The following is a 21,919-nucleotide window of genomic DNA, read 5'->3' as shown; positions in this document are numbered from 1 at the left end:
CCTTAGATTTAAAATTTCAAAAAAGTTTTTCATAAGGATTCGAACTCTTTTTTGAAATACTAAATTTGAAACTTTTACAATTTTATTTTGTCTTTGGTCTACGCGTATATTTACATACATTTATGTAAAACAATATAATTAAAAATTTCTATGTGTATAGATAGAAATTCAAGTCAAGTGCAGAATTTCGTTTTCTGTAGATTTTCAGTTTATTAATGGGTATATATTTCGTTGTACATTCAAAACTAATTATATAATTGCGCTCTTCAAATGCATATAACTTTATACTAGTCTTTGATTCCATAACAGACAGTTATAAAGAGGGTAATTGCCAGGCAAAATAGTATATATATATATATATGTGTGTGTATGTATGTATGTATAGTAAAAATTATTTCATTCATATCAAACAGAAATCGTAAACTTGTGAATAGCAGTTTATAGTTCATATTTTGAAGTGTATATATCAAAGCCCCATTGTTCTGCAACGTTATCGGTCAATAAAACTGGTCTCGGTATTCCGGTACTCTCGTCCTTGTATCTACGCTAACTCGGTCGATATTTCAAACTTCGAGTACTTTATAACGAGTTCAAAATTTAATCAACAACCGCTTTTTGTTCAAATAAAACAAACCAACGGTTTCAATTTCGAATTCAATGTTTATACTTTTTTTTCTAAAGTTTAACAATTCCACACAAATCTCAATTGTATAAGAGCATAAATCTCATGTGATATCACTAGAGAAAACTAATGCTAGTATACTTCAAAGTAGTGACTTATTTTTAAATATACTTTACTCATATTCTTTTTCTGAATTTTTCAATCAGTTTTAGAAATTCACAAACGAATAATTTTTTTACAAAAAAAATTTCCATTCAACCTCGTCCATACTTGAGTTCGTCATAAAAATTTTTAGATAGAAATGCTTGCTAATTGAAACTAAATAAAACAATTTTATGAAAATAAAATAGAGCGCAGTAAAGATTGAGGTAAAAAATTTATGCTTTAGTTACGTTACTGGATGGTGATCTTGTGTAAAGATTTCAGCAAGCAACTTGGCACTGTCGCTTGTGAAAACGACGTATGGATAGTCGTTATCTGAATCTATATCCTCTTTTTTTTTTCTTATTCTCTTCTCTATCTTCATCCCTACCTCACCCCACCTCTATCGTCATCTCCAAGAATTTTCTATTCCTCTTATTTCAGTTTTCTTCACTCAGCATCTTGACATCTCTCATGCTCTTGTGTTCCTTTACAGCTTTCAGCATATATGTTTTCAGTGCTTGTGTCTTTTCCCAGAAACCCGTCGCTTTTGCCACGTACCGAGAATGTACCTAGGGTATAGATTGGGTTGAGTCGAGTTGAGTAGGGTCGGGGTGGGATGGAGTCACTGGGGTGGCTTGTTATTTTTTTTTTATTATCATTATATATTTGTTTTTTTTTTTTTTTTTTTTTTTTTTTTTGCTAGTGACTCTATCGATATGAACAGGATTTTTCTCAAAGCCACTCATTCCCCAGAATCCCACGACATTTCTCTCAAGCTCAGCTCGTTCCTTTTCAACCTCATGGGTCTCTCAATCTTGTCCTTTCTTTTACACTCTAGCAAGATGATGGTATATTCTGGAGTGCATTTCGAGCGCGAGATTTGATGCCACTTCTTCGGAAAACTAAAATCGACACGACGCCACGAGATTCTACTGGAAGTTAATGGAAAAGAAAAAAAATAAAACGAAAAAAAATTTAACGTCAAATTGTAGAAAAATGAATAAGAAAAATTAAAAAAAAAAATAGAGATCGTTTTCAAGCGGATAAAAATATCAGGTTGTCATCAGCCGAGACTTGAGGTTGTTTGACTCATTTCAATATTTATCAGACATCTACATAGACTAGATTCCACACAGTCGTATTGTTATCTCTTGCTAACAAGACCAACTTCTTAAGCCCCGTTGTCGCTTCACTATCATGCGAATATCAATAAGAAACTTGGCGTTTACTGTACAGAGCTATTGTATAAATCACAATGTATAACATTTTATATATTTAAATATTAGTTTTGTATATTAATTATATCTTATGGTTATTTGATATTAATTGCTGACAATTAAACGTTCAAGAAATTTAACAACTGAAATATTATCGCGTTTCTATTTTTTAAAAATAAAATATAAATGTATCATAGTGGGTTAAAGAAAGTTTAACTTTTTAACAGAAAATAAAAATTTATTACTATGTAGTTTTTAAGATTTATTTGATGGTTCAAGTTATGTGGAAATATAAAGATTTTTATGGAGGTATTAAATTTTTTAAGGATTAAATTGAGAGCAAACTGCACGATAATTTTTAAAAGTAAATAATTTAATTATGAATCAGTTGTGAAATGGGGCCAAGAAATGTAATGCTGGTATAAATATTTTTAAAACTTCATTTTTATGGGTTTATAGATTTATAAAATAAAATTTTATTCTTTAGCTAAAAATAGAAATTGTGTGAAATTTTTTTTTTCTCGAAATTTTGTCATTAAAAATTTTTTTTTTATTTTTCTGAAAATTGGGTAGCTACGAAAATAAATTTAAAAATTGTTTTTATTAAATTTAATTCTCGCGCAATTTTAATTTAAAATTATAATTTTAAAATAAAAAATTTTATAAAAAAAAAAAAAAAAAAGTTTTTAGCAATCATTGTATATATTTTACAAAAATAAATCCATGCAATTAAAATTACTTTGAAATAATTGTAAAATAATAAATTATGATCCAAAACAATTCAAAAAAAATTTTGAGTATCTGATTTTGCCTTGTTCTGTATGGAAGCTAATTTTAACCCCGTTGAAATATTTTCATAAACCAATTGATACAAACGAAAATAAAATACCATAATATCCCCAGTTGCGTTGTCTCTTTATTTGAAACAAAACTATTGCCCAAAAATATAACTGGCTTCAAAGCGGTACCACTCAGAGCAGAGGCGCTGCTCCCATCTTAAAAATTTAAATTTAGACTTTGTATTTCCGTACGAGTACTTCTCATCTCAGTTCTCGAGTAGTTCGCAGTTCTGTCTCACCTCGAACTAATACGGTATAAAATAAAAATATCAATAATCAATAATAAAAAGTGTTTTTAAAAAAACTTAATGGTTAATTAAAAAAATATAAGCAATGATATATAATTTATCGTGTCCTCAGTGGATTCTGAAGGGAATCTTTAGTGTAGTCGTGTTAAATCGATATAGTCTGTCAAGCTGGTTGGAACTTATTCAGCAACGACTCTTGGTTGTCGGCGACGTTGCTGTTACTGCTACCAGCAGCCAGCCAGCGCAGTCAGTGCAGTAATAAAGACTGATATCGAAGCTATCAAAGTGTAAAAGGAAAAGCTACCTTAAACTTGTTCAACGATTTTCTCTCCATCTCTTCCTTGCTCTTAAGCACGTCTTAAACCAGCTCCTTATTACCTTTTACACCCTCTTCCCCTTCCTCTTTCACTTCCTCACCCTCACCCTCACCCTCACCCTCACCTTCACTCTTCTTCTCACCCTCGCCCGTTTTTTCTTTTTCGCCAAGTGTTCCGTGGTTTAATAAATGACTCAGAGGCTTTTAATTGCTCGTCAGTCAATCAAACGTTCTTGATACCGATTATTTGATTTACCTCTCATGAATTTGTTCTTACGACTAAACTACTTGTCAAAAAGATAGTTTAAAACTCATTACTCAACACTGGTTAACACACAAGTACAAGTATTTAAAGTAAAAAAAAAAAAAGTAACGATAATAAGTAAAATTTATCGAAAATTAATATTGGAGATAATCAACTGCTTAACAAAGTTTGCAGACTTTGTAAGCTGCAAGAAATAACAGAAGCACTTGGAACGTAAACGATCGAGGCTGTACCACAAAATATCAAAACCGTTTACTTGTAAGCTCGAGGAAAGGAAACTTTTGAAATTTGATGGCTGCGTTAAAATTTGTTAGACCGTAAGCGTCGATGCTGAGAAAACGTTTGTCATGACTTAACAATAAGGAGTTATAGTTATTGATGTAGTTGTTGTAGTTAATGGTTACATAGAGATTTGGGTCTTTTGCGTTGGTTGGGTTTAGTTTACCAACACAGAGACTTCTATTTGCGTCAAAATCACCGCAAGATATTCCTCTCTCTAGTCTTCGTACTCGGTTAGTTGCCCTGATGTAGACTAAAGTCTATATCTAACGGCGACGACGACAACGACAACGACTACGACGACGTACGTTCACCCTTGTTTCCCACACGTGTGCTAAGAATATCATCCGCAAGCCAGTAGAAGCATAACCAACAGCAGCTGAGTGTTAGGGAGAGCAGATCATCGTCGAGCAAACGTCTCTTTGACTTTCGTATTATGAACTGACCTGAAAACATTTACGTATCGCATAATATTTATATTATGCTAAATAAATTAGCTTATACTAATAATAAACATGTCAAAGTTCTTGGTTTTTTAGAATTCATTGATGGGTGAATGAATACATTTTTCAATTCGCCTATTGATTGATTGATTGATTGACTGATCGGTTAGTTGGTACTTTTTTTATAAATTAGTTTATTAATAAAAGATGAGGCTTGAAATAGTGGGCATTGTTTTGCTGTCATGTACACAAATATTGTCAGAACATCGTGATTTTTATGGCCCGTATAACCAGCACGGACATCAAAGGCACCGGCATCAAAATTGGGATGATGATCGCATGACTAAAGAAGTACGAGTTACGCAGGGAAGATTACGGGGATTTATCGTACAGCCGAAAACAAATCCGCGGATGCAGATGGTTGACGTTTTTCTTGGTAAGTCAAATAAAGATTATTCATTTTATTTCAATAGATGTTTTTTTAAAGAAGATGAGGCCGATGACTCTGTCCGAAGTTTTTTTTTTATAAATTGAGATGATAAAAAAAACTGGGAATTTTTTTTGGTTTTTTAGCTATGGATGTTTTATCCAAAAGAATATTATTTGAATGAAGTCTGAGTTTAGAGGATGTTTTTTTTTTTAATTTTTAAGATAGGGCAGAATTAATTATTAATTGTTTTATTTTGTAAAGAATGTGGTTACCGTTGGATTTAAAAATTAACTTTACGTATTTGATATTAAAAATGGCAGTAAATTGAATGTATGTAAGCTATCAAATTTTTATCAAAAATAAGACGGACCCGAGTCATCTTATTCCCGAGAATACTAAAAAATGAACTGTAATAATTTTTATATTCCATTCACTTTAAAAATTTTAGTTTCTAGCAAGACGACTATTAAATGACCAGAACGTCTGTTTTTCATGTTTCAAAAGTTTGATATTTTTAAAAATATCTAATCGATGCTAGAGAATTTTTCTTACAATTTTAAAAGCCCAATTTGCATGGAATAAAATTTTTTCAAATTTACTGAACTTTGGGAATAAAATTATTTTGAAAAAAATTAATTTATTAAATTCAATAAAAGTCATTATTCCAAACCCACTTCACACTAAAAAAATTTTTTTTTTATATTTCCCGCGTTAGAAAAAATTTATTCCGTAACTTATTGCAAAACATTTTCAAAATTTTCTTCCAAAGCTTTAAAAATGTCACTAATTTTATTTATGTATTTTTTTTTTTTTCATTTTTATTTTTCAATTCATTATTCATGTTATATTTTGTTAATTACTTTAAAATCCAGCTTTCAAATGATAAATATTTATTTAATTACCGCATAATTAAATAATTATTATTTTAAATAAATAATGAATTTTTGATTTACGTCCCGAAAATTATTACGTATTTATAAAATGAGTGCATAAATATATAATTGTATTTTTAAAAAATATTATAAAGAGGATTATTTAATAAAATACTGTAATGCATTAAAAGTCTCGTGGATAATGCATACAATAACTCGATTATCCATTTAAAATTTAATAATGGGTACAGATTTGAAAGTCATGCGAAAATATAATTAAAAAGTTTAAGCGTACATTAAATTACTAAATAAAATCTATATTTTGTATAAAACTAATGAATTAAATTTTATTAAAAATCTTTAAATAAATTGCGGAATAAAATTAAAGCAAAGAGTAACTAAGTCATGAGTTTAAAAATAGTATTGGTATTAGTATTTATAATAAAATATTTATTTAGTAATAACTGTTATATAACTTTTGGATTTACTACTTTATTTATATGCTGGACTGTAAAATGAAAGAAAAAAAAACTAAATAAAACTCATTAAAATAATCACGTACATTTAAATATTTATTGAAATGGCCAGTGGCTTTATTTTTTATCCACCCAAGTGACTCAATAGATTTCCAGTGTGTGAAAAATTCTATTGGCAATTTGCCATGTGTTAAAGCTTCGCTATGGAATTTCAAAGCTTTTACGTTGGAATGCCTTCATTTTTATGTCTATATAATATTTTTAGTTTGACACGTATGAGACGTACGGAAGAGTAAATTGGAGTGCGAAAAAAAATTTTTTTCTCTGATAGTTACGGATAATAAAAAAAAAAAAAGGTAAAAACAAAAAGAAAAAATAATAATGATAGCAATAAAGCAAAAGCAAAACAAAAAACCCACGTGTCGGAATTCCCGCGACTGCAGACTAGACGTGCAAAAATGACGTTGCGTCCTCGCGAAGCGCAAATGAAAGAAAGATAAACTAAACTAAAGGGTCGAGTAAAATAAAATAAAAAAAAAAAAAAAAAAAAAAAAAAAAATAGTAAAACAAAATATAAATGAAGGGAAAGTAAAATAGTCGCAAGATGGAGTCACCGGTTTTAGAGTAGTCTGAAACGACAAACATCAACCTCGTGTTCTGTACCTATTTTCGTCAACTTCGCACACGCACAACACACACGACTGTTTTTTATTATTTTTATTTTTATCTTTCAGTATTTTCCTTTGCTCTTTCATTTGCTTACGGTTTGCCATCTGGTGCGAACACATTTGCACGTTTCTCCAAGTCATTTGAATACTTTCTTGTAGTCGTATACTTGCCGAGTCTCAGTTTCATTTGGGAATTAAATTGAAAATCATTTCTCATGTTCTAGGTATCAAAGCCTTAAAACAAAAAAAAAAATTCTCTGCCTTTAAAGAGAAATAATTTAACTATGGGATATTGTAACAGTCACTAAAAAATTCACGGCAATTAGATAAATTTTTATTTTTAGGATTGAAGCTTCGGTAAGTTATGTTGAATTCGTTATAACTCAATTAGCGTAAAAAAATTTAAGCGTAAATAGTAATTAAATTTAGATCATCATTATTGGATACTTAATGAGGATGAGGATCACGGTTTTATTTGTTACTTCTTGTAAGGGTAATAAATTAGCAATCAACTAAGACTAGCTCACATTCAATTATACGGGAGGAACTAACGCTCTCGTAAAATAAACATGAAAAGGAGATCAAGAGCAAATAGTTAGGAACAAGCTCACATTGGAATAAACTTTATTGTACGCATCAAATTTTGACGGAAACGATATTAATCCGAAAGCAAGTTTGTTATAAACTTGTAGTATTTGAATTTTAAACACCAAATTTGAATTTTCAATTCAGCTGTTTTTTTTTCTAATTTTCTAGAATAAGTTTATCATCATCAAAATTTTTGGTGAAAAAGAGGCTTTTCTGTTAATAATTTTGAATAATAACACAATTTGTCAGTATTTAAAAATGCCAAGTACTTTTTATGACAAAATGTTTTTCTTCGACTCTTTTGATTTCAAATTCTATGGAAATTTAGATGAGAGTCATTAAACTGATGAAATTTTATTAGAAATATGAAAAAAATATTTTTTTATGAGACTACTCCATTTTATTTTAAAATGAAAAAAAATTTTTCAATAGCATATGTATGTGCATTGTATGTATATACATATATATAAGAACGTATGTTGAAACCACGGAATGTTCAGCTTTTACACGACCGTCAACTTGCCAACGAAAGCTTTGTGTGCTTTCTCAGTACACTCGGCGGTTCAATTCCCCGCGGGTTGCCCACCGTTTACTGCACTTGACCCAGAATACTCTGCGGTTAAAAAGACGCAGTATTACACACATATGTTGCTCGATTCACTGCATTCACAAGCCCACCCAGACAATCATAGCTTTAGTATATGTATTTACAACATATATGTATATATGTACATCAAAATTGATAATTATGTTTATATGTATTTATTACTCGTACAGGGATCCCATATGCCGAGCCACCAGTGGGTCCATTCAGATTTTCACCACCACGTTCACCGCAACCCTGGCGAGATATACGACCAGCTCAAGAGTTCGCTCCAGTCTGTCCACAAGTGCTGCCGAATTTGAGGCTTGAAGTTAAGCCCGGACGTCACGAGTATCTCGAGCGATTACTTCCCTACTTAAAAAATCAGAGCGAGGATTGTCTGTACCTCAACATCTACGCCCCGCACCAGGTTGAAGGTAATTACAAATCTCTTTTTACTCCCCATAATCGTTATAATTGACGATGCAATTACGAAAAATCCTTAGCCCCGAGTAATATTAAAAAAGTATCTCTTAAGCTTAAATTTATATAGAAATGACAAAGCATTAGATCAAAGCATTATCTTTTCTTTGTAATATTATGCGCTGATAAGAACTTTGGATTCCTTCTAAGAGAATAATTTACAATGACTACGATAAGTTTTGTTTCTAATGGACTCGCTTTCTCTTTTGCTCTTTTCCTCTTACTCTATATCAAGGGATACTTTGAAATTGGCAGTGCAAGTTACGATTATCATCGTTTCCTAGTGAACGAGCTTCAAAGTGTTTCCAGAAACTTATCTTAAACTCGCTACTGGCTCTTGCTATTAGTGCACCTATACTTAGGTCTATAAATATATATATGTACATCATAGTTTGTCTACATGAGATCGTTAAGCTTAATGAAACAGTGGTTAAACTTGTCATCGTTAAATCTATTAGCATCAATAATTTACTCACTAAATTTTCTACTCAATAGCTTTCAAAATCCGTTTAAATATTTATACCTGACTTATTGCCGATTTGTTGTTGCTTGGAAAATTTATTTACAAAATTTTTGTAAATCGAGTATCAAAACTGACCAATAACTACTGATTCAATTACATTGGGTGATAACAAAAAAAAATATCGGCAATATATGTTAATTGCCCTTTTTTTAGTGATCGATTTTCTTAATAATCACAACTGATTTTTAATTGATGATCACAATAAAATGAAATCAAAAATAATGAACGACACGATTGTGCCCTACCGATCTTTAGTCGATCGTATTTACTGACCACCAATCAGAAGTCACTATGGATTTTTTTTTATACTGCGTACAAATACTACTACGACGAAAGCTACTATTATTTTTTTCAGTACATTATTTGAGGAGGATAAAAAACGATTGCCGTAATAAGAAAAATAATTTTTCCGTCGAAAAGTTTCAGCGACAGTATTTGATTGTCTTTTTATTTTTTTACTTTTGAATTGTAGCTCTAGACTGGATGTCTCGAATGTCTACCGGCAAACAATCTCCGATGATGTCGTTATCGACTTGGGCCTCGTTTCCCCCGTCGTTATACGTACGATAGTGAAATGAAATATCGGGTTTTCTCTTGGCGATTAGTACACATCGATTGGTTGTACTCTTTCTCTCTTTGTCAAGCTCTCTCTTAATATAAATGTGTAAGAGAGATGCCATAACGAGGAGACTAAATGGAAATCGAATCTACTAGCACTTTAAAAGTATAATAGAGATATGGATGTCGATATTTATATAAAATTTTAATTACCTTTTACCTCATACATTTATTAAAAATATCAGTTCATTATAATTACAAATAATAAATAAAATTTTATAGGAAAACTTGCTATTGATTTTTGTTGGTCGAAGTTTTTCAGCTACTGAGCAGCCTCGTACTTTTGATCGATCATTTGTCGTTTAAGTCGAACTTGAGATTTTTATCAAAATTTTTAAAAAATTTCGTGGTTTGCCAACACATTTACACGCGTTTATGCAAGGGCAATTAATATTTCAAATCCCGATTTCCGATAAGGTCGAGTAATGAAAGTAGTAATTTACCGATTGTAATCTCAGTGGTTGTGGTAGGAAATCGTTATGGGAAATTACATTCCCTTTCAAGGCTCGTAGAAATTTTAAAGATGGTTACTAACTTTCGAATTAAAATCTTTAAACTTTTGAAATAAATCGCAAAATAGGACAACGGTAAAAAAAAAATAATTTTGAGTTTTAATGTCTTTTCGACTAATCGATACGTCATTTTCAAACCAAAAAGATTTTGGGAATGGAAAATTATTAATACCTTTCTAGGATATGGTGGAATTCATTTGTTGTAAATCGCAGAATAATATATAAATATATATTGACGTTTGAGAAATATATCGATACTTCAAAATGAAAAATTTTTTTTTTAATCGAGATTTAAAAATTTACTTGAAAGATCGAAAAATAAATTTTATTGATACCATGCAAAATTTTGTAATGGCTAAACTTACCCCATTGTATAACTCAGCCTCTTATCTGTAATCAGAAAAAAAAAATTTAATGGTAATAATTTGAATTCGTTTGTAACTTTCGTCCCTGAAAGTAAAAATTTTATAATTTTGAATAATAATCAAAATTTCAAAATTTTAAATAATATAAATAAAATATGTTCTTATCAAATGATCAATATATGATTAGAAAATTATTACTGTTGCATACAAAATATGAAAGTTATAAAATTGAATAAAAAACAAACATTTTCTCAAAAAACGACCCATTTTACCCTCGACTGTTATTAATTTTTGAATATCCTATTTTGCGGCGTTCCATATGTAAACCATACATGATACTGAATCATAAAAGAGGTTTAAATTTATAGTTGGACAAAAAAAAAAAATAAAAAATGTATCTGAATTTTATTTCAGTTTATTTATTTTTAATATATTTTTTTTTATTCTCTTAAACGTATAACAACGTGCAGAATAATTAAACGGTTTTTTTCAATTATATACAGTACAAGAGATACTGATAACAAAAAAATAAAAAAAAAAAACTAAACATAAAAAAAATAATAATAATAAAAATAAAAATAAAAAAAAGGGGAATGAAAAAAATAAATTAAATAGTTTTTCAATGCTGGTTGAAATAATGTTTGTGAGCTCTAACGAACTGCGGCGGTGAAAAAATTATTAAATATTTTCATATTCGAAAACGGTCGGCTAGTAAATTTTGTACTAGTGAATTTTAAAAAATAATTCAATAAATAATATGTGCTGTGATTCAAACGCAAAGTAATGGAAAATAGCGGTCAGCCATAAAAAAAATAAAATAAAAAAATATAAATATAAAATAAAATAGCTGGGTTTTATAGAGCCAAGTTCTGAAGCGTGAGAAGTATAAGCGTATACCTGGTTTTTTAAATTCTCATCACAAATTCCAAACTCGTACATAGTCGGTTCCCATAACATGATAGTGCGACTGGCCTTCACTATTTTCATTCTCTTATATAACATTCGTTTTCATCTTTTCTTGCATCCTTTATAACCGTCAAGTATGCTCACGTCTTTGTGCATTCTCATCGTCTTCTCGTACTTCGATCATCTTCGCACCAAATGTCTTCCGACTATCCACCTCTTTTATAATAAAAAATTCACATACACTTTACATTATAAAATATGTGAATACTCATATTGTGAGTATGTGTGACATACGACTCCATATCAAAAGAATACTTTTTATTCAACAACATAAGCTAGATTATCTTCAGTATCCAATATTACGTGCGATGGATTTTATCCTCAGATTGCTGAATATATAAATGCATATACAGGAAAACTTGAGGTGAAACGGAAATCTATTTTAAAGGAAAAAAATTTTTTCATACTCCAAGATGTTTATGGTGTCTCGGGATTGGGCAAATTGGCCAACCTATGCTGCACAACCCAGTAATTTTTGTTTAAAACAATTTTTGGCTGACATTCTTCAAAATTGTGTCTCATTTAGCCTAAAATTTCCCTGCAAATATAAAAATAATTTCCATATGCATGTGGAATTGTAGAGAGTCATTAGATCGATGTAATGTTTAGATAGTTTGTTTGCGCCTGAAAGTCCTCGGGGTATAAATTACACTACACCGAACTATAGCTGAGAGTACGATAGATCTCACAAGCTCACAATTAATGCATCGACTCTAATCAAGGCGGTTTGAAGCTGCGCCAGAGATCAAGGATCTAATAATGCCCAGACATATAGATTACATTTGTTTGCAGATGTGCCGTTGCATTTGAGCTTCCTCAAGTAGCACAAATACACGCAAATAAAATTCAAAAATGGATAATAATTTTTCAAAAGATTTCGAAAATTTTTGAAATTGTATATAGTGCTGCAAATGGAAAATGATAAAATATTGATCGAGAATATTATTTATTTTGATGAAATGTGTTTGATTGAGATGTATTTTACGCGTGATATAATCTATCCGGTGATGTCTATATATAGCTTGAAATATTTCAATTGTATCGTGCTGCGAGATAGAATCACAACTTCCACTTGCTATCGTATATGCCGTAAATGTCCATTCTACCAGTACATCCAGACAACTATACTATTTACTATACACTATTCCCTCCAACAGCGCGTTTGCATCCAAAGATAACACATAACAAATGCGTCGCGAGTATTTGTCATATTCATATTAGATATATTGGATGATATGTTTATGAGTTTTCATATCGATACCTTAATTTACAATGTAATATACAATATGATTTTTCGTAAAATTTATAAATACTGAAATAACGGTCAAAGTTAAGGAAAATTGAGATGTAAATCAAAGTGTTATAGATTTAAGTAAGTAGACGAAATTATTTAAACTTAAATTTAAAGAAAATAATTTAGAATTCTATCGTGATACCGAAATTTTTTTTTTGTATGTAGTGAAATGTGAAATTTTGAATTTTTACTGAACTGCGGGGGAAAGTTTAGGGAAGACCCATTAAGCCGGTAATTATTTCTTATGGCTTTAATCTGGTTCTTTCTCAAGCAAACCCATTAAGGGTTTACAAAAACTCAAAAAAAAAAATTTTAATGGCAATATAATCTATTAGTCTAAAGGAGATTTAATCAATAAATTTTTCAAATTCATAAGTTTAGAAAAAAAAATAATTTTTCCATAGCTAATTTTTTTTCAGGTAGTCCATTATGTCCCAGATATTGCAGATCAGCCTAAAATATTTTTAAAACATCAGAGGTATCATGATTCGACCAAAAAAAAAAAAAAAAAAAAAAAAAAAGATAATGAAAATAGAAATCTGGCATCAGTAGAGCAGAGCTCTTAAGTCAGTTTGAAAGAAAACAAAAAATTGAGTATCCAAATTTTTTGGTACTCCATTTTGCTCCAACCCTACAAATGATATAATTATACAAAAATTTATTTGTCAGCAATTAATTTAAATTCAGTAAAAATAAATACTTGTTAAAATTTCGCTAATCAATATTATCGAATTAAAGTGTAATAAAATAAAATTTATTTTTATCTTGGTATTTCAGTATTAATTGCTACAATCGTAATTAAAGCACTCGATTAAATCAAAAGGCTTCATCTCTATCCCGGTCTCTATAAATGTACAAATACGTGGTGCATTATACAGCATCCATATTTTTAATTTCAATTAAATTTTCAGCTTTCCCTATATTTATTTACAAGTTCGTGAAGTTTCATTTAAAGAGTGCCTTAATGGAAAAATTTATACTCGGTAGTTCAGCAATTACCGGGTGTAAATTGCGCTGTAAACGTTTGAATTGAAAATAGGTAAAAAAGATAAATAAATAAATGGAGGAGAAAAGGCAAGGAAATTTAACATCACCAGAGAAGTGAACTCACCCGAGGTATATACCAAGTATATAAAAATGTATATGTATATGTCTGTGTATATATAAGAGCCTCGGTAGGGGACGTGGTAAAATGTCCGATGAAATTGGCTTTATTATAGCCATGGCCATGGAGAAACTTGATTCGCTTTCTTCTACAACTGCTGGTATATCCTTCGGCCTCGATTCTCTTCAAATAGCCAGTCTCGTGTTCTGTTAAAAGTTACGTCTTTCACGTGATGCCGAGGTGTCGATCGCATTGTTACGCTATTCTTCTTTTCAAACAATTTTCCAATAATACCCACACACACACACTTACACGTAAATAACCAGGCGCACGTACCGTATTCGCCAAGATATTTTTCAATTTTATTCTCATCTTTTAAATAATTCATTGTATTGAACATTTAAATGAAAATAAAACGCAAACAGTAAATCAACTGGATATTTGTTTTCTGGGTCACACGCAATTTATCCAATTGACTTTTAATCTTAATTAACTTTCTTATCGTGAAAAATTTTTTCTCCCCTTTGCGGAACAATTAGCCGTATCGTAACTTTTTGATGAATCGGCTCGTAAGGGAATTATAAATGAGACATTCGCATAAGAAAGGGAAAATTGAAGAGAAACTAACGACGAGTAGTCGCATGACTTGTCGAGTGGTGTAAGTCTTTCTCTTTCTCTTGTCCTGAGTACTCCAACATTTCTTATACTCATTCACCCTCTTCTTTAGTTTCAGGTTCAGCTTCAGCCTCAGCCTTATCCTCAGCTTCCACATCCTCTTTTACTTTCATTTCCTTTTCCTCTCACTATTCCCGGCAAGCCCACATCGTTGGACAAGTCTAAACTCCGAGAAAGTTTCCTGAATTTCGGTCCCTCTCTCTCGCTTTGGTCGTTGGTCCCTGCGATAAACTTTAACGTGGAAGGACCGTGAAAGATAGCGACTGGAAACTAAAATAAAATAAAATAAAATGAAATAACTAAAAAAAAGGCCAGAGTACGAAGAAAAATCTTAAATTCACAGTACCTGTATGTCGGTCGAGTCAAAAGCAAGGCTCGATGTGATAAAAAAAAATCGGAAACGGAACCTCAGAGCTTCAACTTATACGACTGCTATAGATAAAATTTGTCTAATGGTTTGGAGCTCAAGGCGCAAGTTGCCGTTCTATGGGTCTAGCTTCTTCTTCTTCTTTCAACTCTTTTTCTTCCTTCTCATGCCATTACCACTTGCCCCGTTCTTATTCACTCTTTTATATTTTTTTTCATTTCTATCCAACTCTGCCGGCACGAGTGCAAACCACTCTTTCTTTCTCTTATTCCTTTCTCAACAGCAGTCATCCTATTTTTTAACTTTTTATTTTTATTTTCTTCTTTATCCCTTCTTTTAGCTTTTCGCGTTAGTGCAAGAGCCGAGAGTTTTAAAGAACTTCTTAAAATAAACGGCTACCGTGGTCACGAGTACTGCCAACCGTGTGTACTTACTGACATGCTTAAATATATGTATATCTATATATTTTAACTGTATTTATACATGAACTCTTCAAATGTCCATTTACTTATCTATGTACTTACACACACATATATATACATATACATACCCTTATAAATTACAACAAGACACACTAGTAAGTATTTAGCCAACTTCGGACAATTCTTATCCAGTTGGGGTAACAAGTACCGAGTGCTCTTTCTCTCGAGTACTGTTTTATTTATAGCTTTTTAATAAGGCAAACGATATACTTTAGGTAAAATATATATAAAAAAAAAACTAGTAACTGAAGCAGGATAAAAAAGTAAAAAAACCAACAAATAATTGTACGAGATCCAGAGAAACTGGATGCTTTTTTTTACGTATACGAGAAAATAGATAGAACAGTATATATATATGTATATATGCGAATGTATATGTATATGTATGTGCATGTGCATAGTTAGGTGTATTATGCGCTCTTGTAGCCGAAGAAGAGAAAGAGAAATAGGTAGTCGGGGTCTAACGATTCATAACGACTGCCGTCCTCGTTTCCCATTGGCATCGATTATCAATACCCGACTAAAATACCACCGAGAATATTATTTTTTAAAAATTAATGCTCAAGTATAAGAAAGTTATCCAAGTAACGGGCGAACTAAAATCTGCTCCAGTTTATTTTTCCCCAAGCGAATTATATAATGAACATTATCTATTATTTATAAAGAAAACTACTTACCAAATGTGTTATTGAGTCAGAATAATTAAATTTTTTGTCATTTAAGTTTTTTATATTTTTTTTTATATTCATCAGAGCGTAAATAGACAAAGGCATTGAATTCGCAGTGAATGTCTACAAAAGATCACGTTTCGTGGTGTGCATTGAACACGTACTTGCCATTCCTCAAGATCATTCAGCGGTCTTGAATGTCTTGCGGTGTATAGAATACCCGTAAAATCAATCGGGAAATCCTCAGGATTGGAATCGTCTATAGACTATATCCACTTCGAAAATCTATTTGCTACTATCTATATAGAAATTACTGAGTAGTATTAGACGAAACTGTATAGGGAGACTACTTAATATGGAGACAGCATCTTGCACCATAGACCATCAGCTCGTGCACTATCTAATCTTTAGATGTACGCGTTAGCTGAGTAGAGTGCCTAGTAACACATTGGTTAAGCATGCCATGGATTACGCTTCATCATTATGTTAGTCTCGAAAAGCTCTGGCTACCAACATTACTACATCACTAACACTGACAACAACCCGCTAACACTAACACTAATAGTAACACTAGGACTAGAACTAGGACTGGGACTGGGACTAGTTTTAGCAAATCACCAATATCACTACTGACATCACAAGAACATGATGTTGAAACTTTGTAAGCTACTTCTCATATCTTACCAATGACAGGTGCCTGATTGAGAAGATCAGAGGCTTTAGATTTTAGATTCATGACCCGCCTGGTAAATAATATCTTTCAGAAGATCATACTTGTCTTAGTCTACGTAGTTTAATATTACTGACGTATGTTTGCCGCAGGCTGATTTACTTCAAGTTAGCTTTAACGTTTTAGCATTATATACATACTGTATATATATATATATATATATAATATATATATATGAATAAATAAAGCAGTGAGTGAAGAAAATATTAAAGAAAATATGCATTTATTTTGGCAACATGCCTTGATATTAAACGGGTAAGTGGGTGTATGTGAATTGTCAGTGTGTTTCTAGGAAGTTGTATATAATGCAAAAGGAAAAATAAGTTTTATAGTGAATATCGAGATCCATGAATTTAACCGTGACAATGCAATCGATGTGATCACAATGTGTAACAGACCGTCCAATGCGATTTGTTTCCAATGGCTACAATTTGTAAATGATGGTACAGTTTATTTAACTTTTTTTTTTTTTTTTTTTTTTTTCAATAAATTTTCTTCAGTTTCTACATTAGTTTTCTTTTACTTTTTTTGTTTGTATAGAATATAAGGTTTTAGTTTTGTCTATCGTTCCAACGTTAAACACATTGCATTTAGTTTTTTTTTACTTCCGTTTAATGTAACTGTATACATATAGAGCCGTGCAGTGAAACGAAGTAAATAAAGTAAATCACAAGTTTCTTAAGCTTTACCTTTTTATTTATGTTTATATTTATTTTATAAAAAAACTAAAATCTACTTTTATTTACGTGTAAACAGAAAAACTTTGATGTTTTTTGTCTATTGAAAAAGATTTTTTTATATTTACTTAACAAAGAAAAAATAATGTAACAAAAATTTACTCTTTTTCAGAGTTAAATTTCATTTCAAAGAGCGCGGGAATTTTAAATTCCTGTAGGATGAAGCGGGATATAGGGGGAGGGGGAGTTAAGTTTTGAAACCAGTTGAAAATGTTGAAGAGAAAGGTGTATGAGTTTAGTTGTACTGTTGGTATATAAATATATATATATATATATATATATATATATATATATATATATATATATATATATATATATATATATATATATAGATGCTAGTAAAGCTCTTGACTAGTAGATTTGTTAGTATGTACGAATGCCAATGAGAGAGTGAGTTGCGGCTCACAAATAATGAAGAAAAACGAGTACCTGGACGTGCTTACCCGAAACTTGCTAAGAAAAACTATTTACGTTTTTTTTTTTATAATCTAGATTCTGGTTGAGCTTGTGTTGGGGAATCGAACTTTAACTAAGCTTCGGTTCGCCCAACAAAAGAATACATTAAAAAAAATGTATAAAAATAAACTAAGCATATACATATAATACAAACGGGGTATGACTTGTATACGGTACGCTAGTTGAAAAGTAAAGAGCTCGGCTAGAAAAGAATCGGGCAAAGAAGTTACGGATAATAGAGAACGGGTGGCGCAGAAAGATTGAAGTAAGAAAAATATAACAGTGAATTTGTGTCCTTAACTTTTGTAAAGAATAAATATATTGAAAAAAAAAAAAAAAAGAAATAAAATAAAAGCTGTTACTTTTATTCCTACTTCAACCAACAATGCTCTTTAATTTTCTTTAACAGATTCCCTTTTTTTTTGTTACTGCTTTTTTTTTTTTTTTTTTTTTTTTCGTACTTTGCTTGTAATTTTTTGTTTTTAGTTTTATTTTCAGTCAGAAAAAATTTTCTATGCGTAAACTATGAAAAAAATTTCTAAAATTCTGACATTGTTTTGAAGTTTTGGTTTTTTTTTTTTTATAACTCGTCAGTTATAGATGTAATAGATGTGATTAATCTTGTGCCTGAAAAAATAGGGGAAGGCCGAGAAAAATGAGAATGTCAAGAAAAAAATTCACTTAGTTGATCTTGAATACACGAAATTTTTTACTTTTCGCTTATATTTTAAAAAATCTGTGCTGATTTTAAATTGTCACGATTTTTTTTATTTTTGGGATAAATTAAAATTTTTTTCGTATTTTCAACAAAGTAACAAATTTCGTATTTTGTCTTATTCCAGACCTAGATTTTTCATAATTACTAATATTGACACCTCCTCAAAGTTTAAATATCTATGTCTATTTGAATCAAGATAATTTCCAACCAATAGCGCATGAAGAAATTTAACTGACAGCTTGGATAGACGGAATGACTTATCGTTATTCTGAAACTTACAATAAACAAATGTAATTTTGACAGGGCTGAAATGAAGTCAGAAACTAATGCTACGAGCAGAAACTAAACACTTTCAGCCCTAGGGATGAGACTGATGATTTTCCCCTCTAAATTACATCAGTTGAAAATATGCTTGTTCCGACTGGTTAAACAGGCATTGAAACTCGCATCAGTTTCATTGCAAGTGATACGGAAAGCAATTTCAAAAATGTCTATAAATATATATATGATGTAAGGATTTGATGACCATGTCGTTTTTCCTCATTATCATCCATTCTATTTATTAAGATTAATTTAATTTTTTTTCATGAAACTCGCGATGTCCAGTAAGGTATTGAGATTAATTTTGAACCCCATCTACGGGATAGAAAATTAGTAACTGAAATTTCGCGTATTTTGTAACATTGTGTACTAACTTTAACTACGAGTATGTTTGAGGAATGTGTGTCGTGTTGTACACGCCACGATATATCCGTCGATTAGAACATATGAATCCTAAAGTGTTTGTGAGTTTGAAACAAAGAGAAACGTTGATGTTGCAGCAGTAGAAATTTCTCAATACCAGCAGTGTTCAAGTGTCAACGGGGCTTGTGGATCCGAGTTTTAGAAGGGCATTGTCAGCGAACAATTGGTTGACTTAGGATCCTCGTCACGTTGTGTTATACTATTGAGTCCTCTCCCTTTTACCTCACTCATCTCAACTACCCTCTGTTCATTCCTCACAGATTCACCCACACCTGTATCTGTTGATTCATGATATCTATACTTAGCATTCGTTCAGATAACTTGTATTTGACAAGTGACATTACGAGCACCAGTAACGAGTATTCGAGTTCAATTTCGGGATCTCGATGTTACGATTTCAATCAAAGACCCAGCTTGATAAATTTCTTCACCGACTGTATGTAAATTTTGATTGGATACAGTATTCTTAGATTCTGTCCGCTTCGCTTCGGCTGTTGTCCTTCAAACTGGTACAGCGACTGTCTGCTGAATAAAGTTAACTAAATTCCCTGGATTGAACGAAACTTTGGGTACACCAGTGAGTTATGGGCTACTGTGTTTTGTCGGTAAAACAAAACGTCCTTGATATACACAAGGTCTCATTAACCAACAAGATAAAATAAAAAAAAAAAAGTGAAAATAAGAAGGCAAAGACAAAGAGGGCAGAGTAGAGAAAGAGAAAAAGTGAGAGAGAGAGTTCAATTATCCCTTGAAGTAGAACTACAAAGTTTGCTCGGTGGTACGGGACTGGAAACTTATAAGACGGGCTAGCAATGTTGCTTTGGTAATTTTCTCTCTCTTTAAACTTTAAACTACAGACTTTCTTGCTTTCTAATTAATATAAATATCTCGTCCTATTCCCAATACGCCGCAGCTGTAAAATTATTTTACGAAACTCACAACGTAAACAAAGTTAATAACTTTATTTTTTTTTTTACTATGATATTAAAATTATAATAATGATAATGATAATTATTATTATTAATATTTATGTTTCAAAGTCGATTTATCGCAAGCGTTAAGTATGTAGAGTGTGAGAGATATCTTTTAAATTTATGTCTTTTTCCTTTGGCCTCATTACTCTCTTGATTTTATTGAATAAACTTAGCCGGTTCCGCTGGCAGACGAGTGTACCTACCAGTCGGATAAGAAAATGAGGGAAAAAAAGCTCGTAAACTTTTAGGTCCATTTAAAAAGTCCACAGACAAGTTTGATGATCAAAGATTACATTTAGAACGACGTAATCACTATTCATAAAGAGGAAATTAAAATTTGAAATAAACGAAAAAAGCTTTACCGCCCAACATTAAATTATATAAATAATTAAGTTTTATAAGTCAGCTCGATAGTAAAGTATCGACTGATAAGAAATTATACTTGTTTAAAAATAGTTTTTTAATCAATTTAAATTTTAAAACCCTGATAAATAGTTTGTTTATATATTTTAAAAGACTCGCTGAAGTTTATTTTAAATAAAAAGTTGTCTCTGAGAAGATTACCAAGTTTTTTAAATTTTTTTAGTCAAAAACTTTTTTCCAAGACTTTGTAACGGTCGCCTGAATTCAGGGAAATGAACATAATTTAATGTCAGTAACGTATTTTCCCGTCGAATCACTGTCGTGGTTGTAGTAATCAAATTACCTAGACCCTGGACCGTTGGGACGAGAGTTGTGGGGAAACTGAAAGAGGGAAAGGCTACTTCTATATATATATATATATATATATACATTTTCGTCCACTATACGTCTCTCTGCTAACTCCGACACGGTTAACCAGGATTTCATTCGCGTTTAATTTCGAAAAGCGGATCTGCAAAGTGATTAAACGATTACGCAACCCCACTGTATGACCTGTTCATTTTCCACAATCAAATTTTGACGCTTTTCTTTATATTTAGCAATATAATATTTAAATGGATATATGTTTAACCTAAAAATGTTATTTACCTGATTTTTTTTTCTATTTTTTTTTTTTGAGAGAGAGGATTTAACTGGAAAGAGCTCAGAAATAATGAAACAAACTTTTTTGTCCGTAGCGCGCGGAAAAAAATGTCTGGTGCATAAAAATAAGTAGACTTGATTTCTATATAATTTACATTAGCTAATTGGTATTAAGATAAGAGAATGTAATGGAATTCTAGTGGAAAGTCGTAGGGATTGAGTATCTCACAGCTCAAGTTTGGATTGAATGAGCTGCGCTGCCGACTGGCTACACTCTACTTCTATTAGATCGTACTGTATATATATATATATATATATATATATATATATATATCTAAGCTTGCTATCCTTTTGTTTCTAGTCTAGCCATGTTGGCTTAATTAGTTGATGGAATCGCAAATAGTTAATAATTATTATTTATCATTTTATGTGAGTACTAAAAAACATTACCGAGAAATAGTTGGTAATTTATGTCGGATACTTTAATTAAAAAAAGTTGTTTTCAGT

At 31.0% G+C, this 21,919-nt stretch overlaps 1 protein-coding gene across 1 annotated transcript in view; it reads left to right on the top strand.

The window, feature by feature from the left end:
- Nucleotides 1-3,029: 3,029 nt before the first annotated feature.
- The window catches only part of LOC103568161 (uncharacterized), a 42,101-nt gene continuing 23,211 nt past the window's right edge, over nucleotides 3,030-21,919 (top strand). Inside the window, exons 1-2 of the mRNA XM_008544888.2 lie at nucleotides 3,030-4,809; nucleotides 8,185-8,427. Of these exons, the coding sequence (XP_008543110.1) occupies nucleotides 4,581-4,809; nucleotides 8,185-8,427 (472 nt within the window). The 5' untranslated portion in view covers nucleotides 3,030-4,580. The remainder of the gene's footprint in view (nucleotides 4,810-8,184; nucleotides 8,428-21,919) is intronic.

Source organism: Microplitis demolitor, chromosome 4, assembly GCF_026212275.2.
Source record: "Microplitis demolitor isolate Queensland-Clemson2020A chromosome 4, iyMicDemo2.1a, whole genome shotgun sequence".
Taxonomy (NCBI): domain Eukaryota; kingdom Metazoa; phylum Arthropoda; class Insecta; order Hymenoptera; family Braconidae; genus Microplitis; species Microplitis demolitor.
This window is presented reverse-complemented; position numbering and strand designations above follow the sequence as displayed.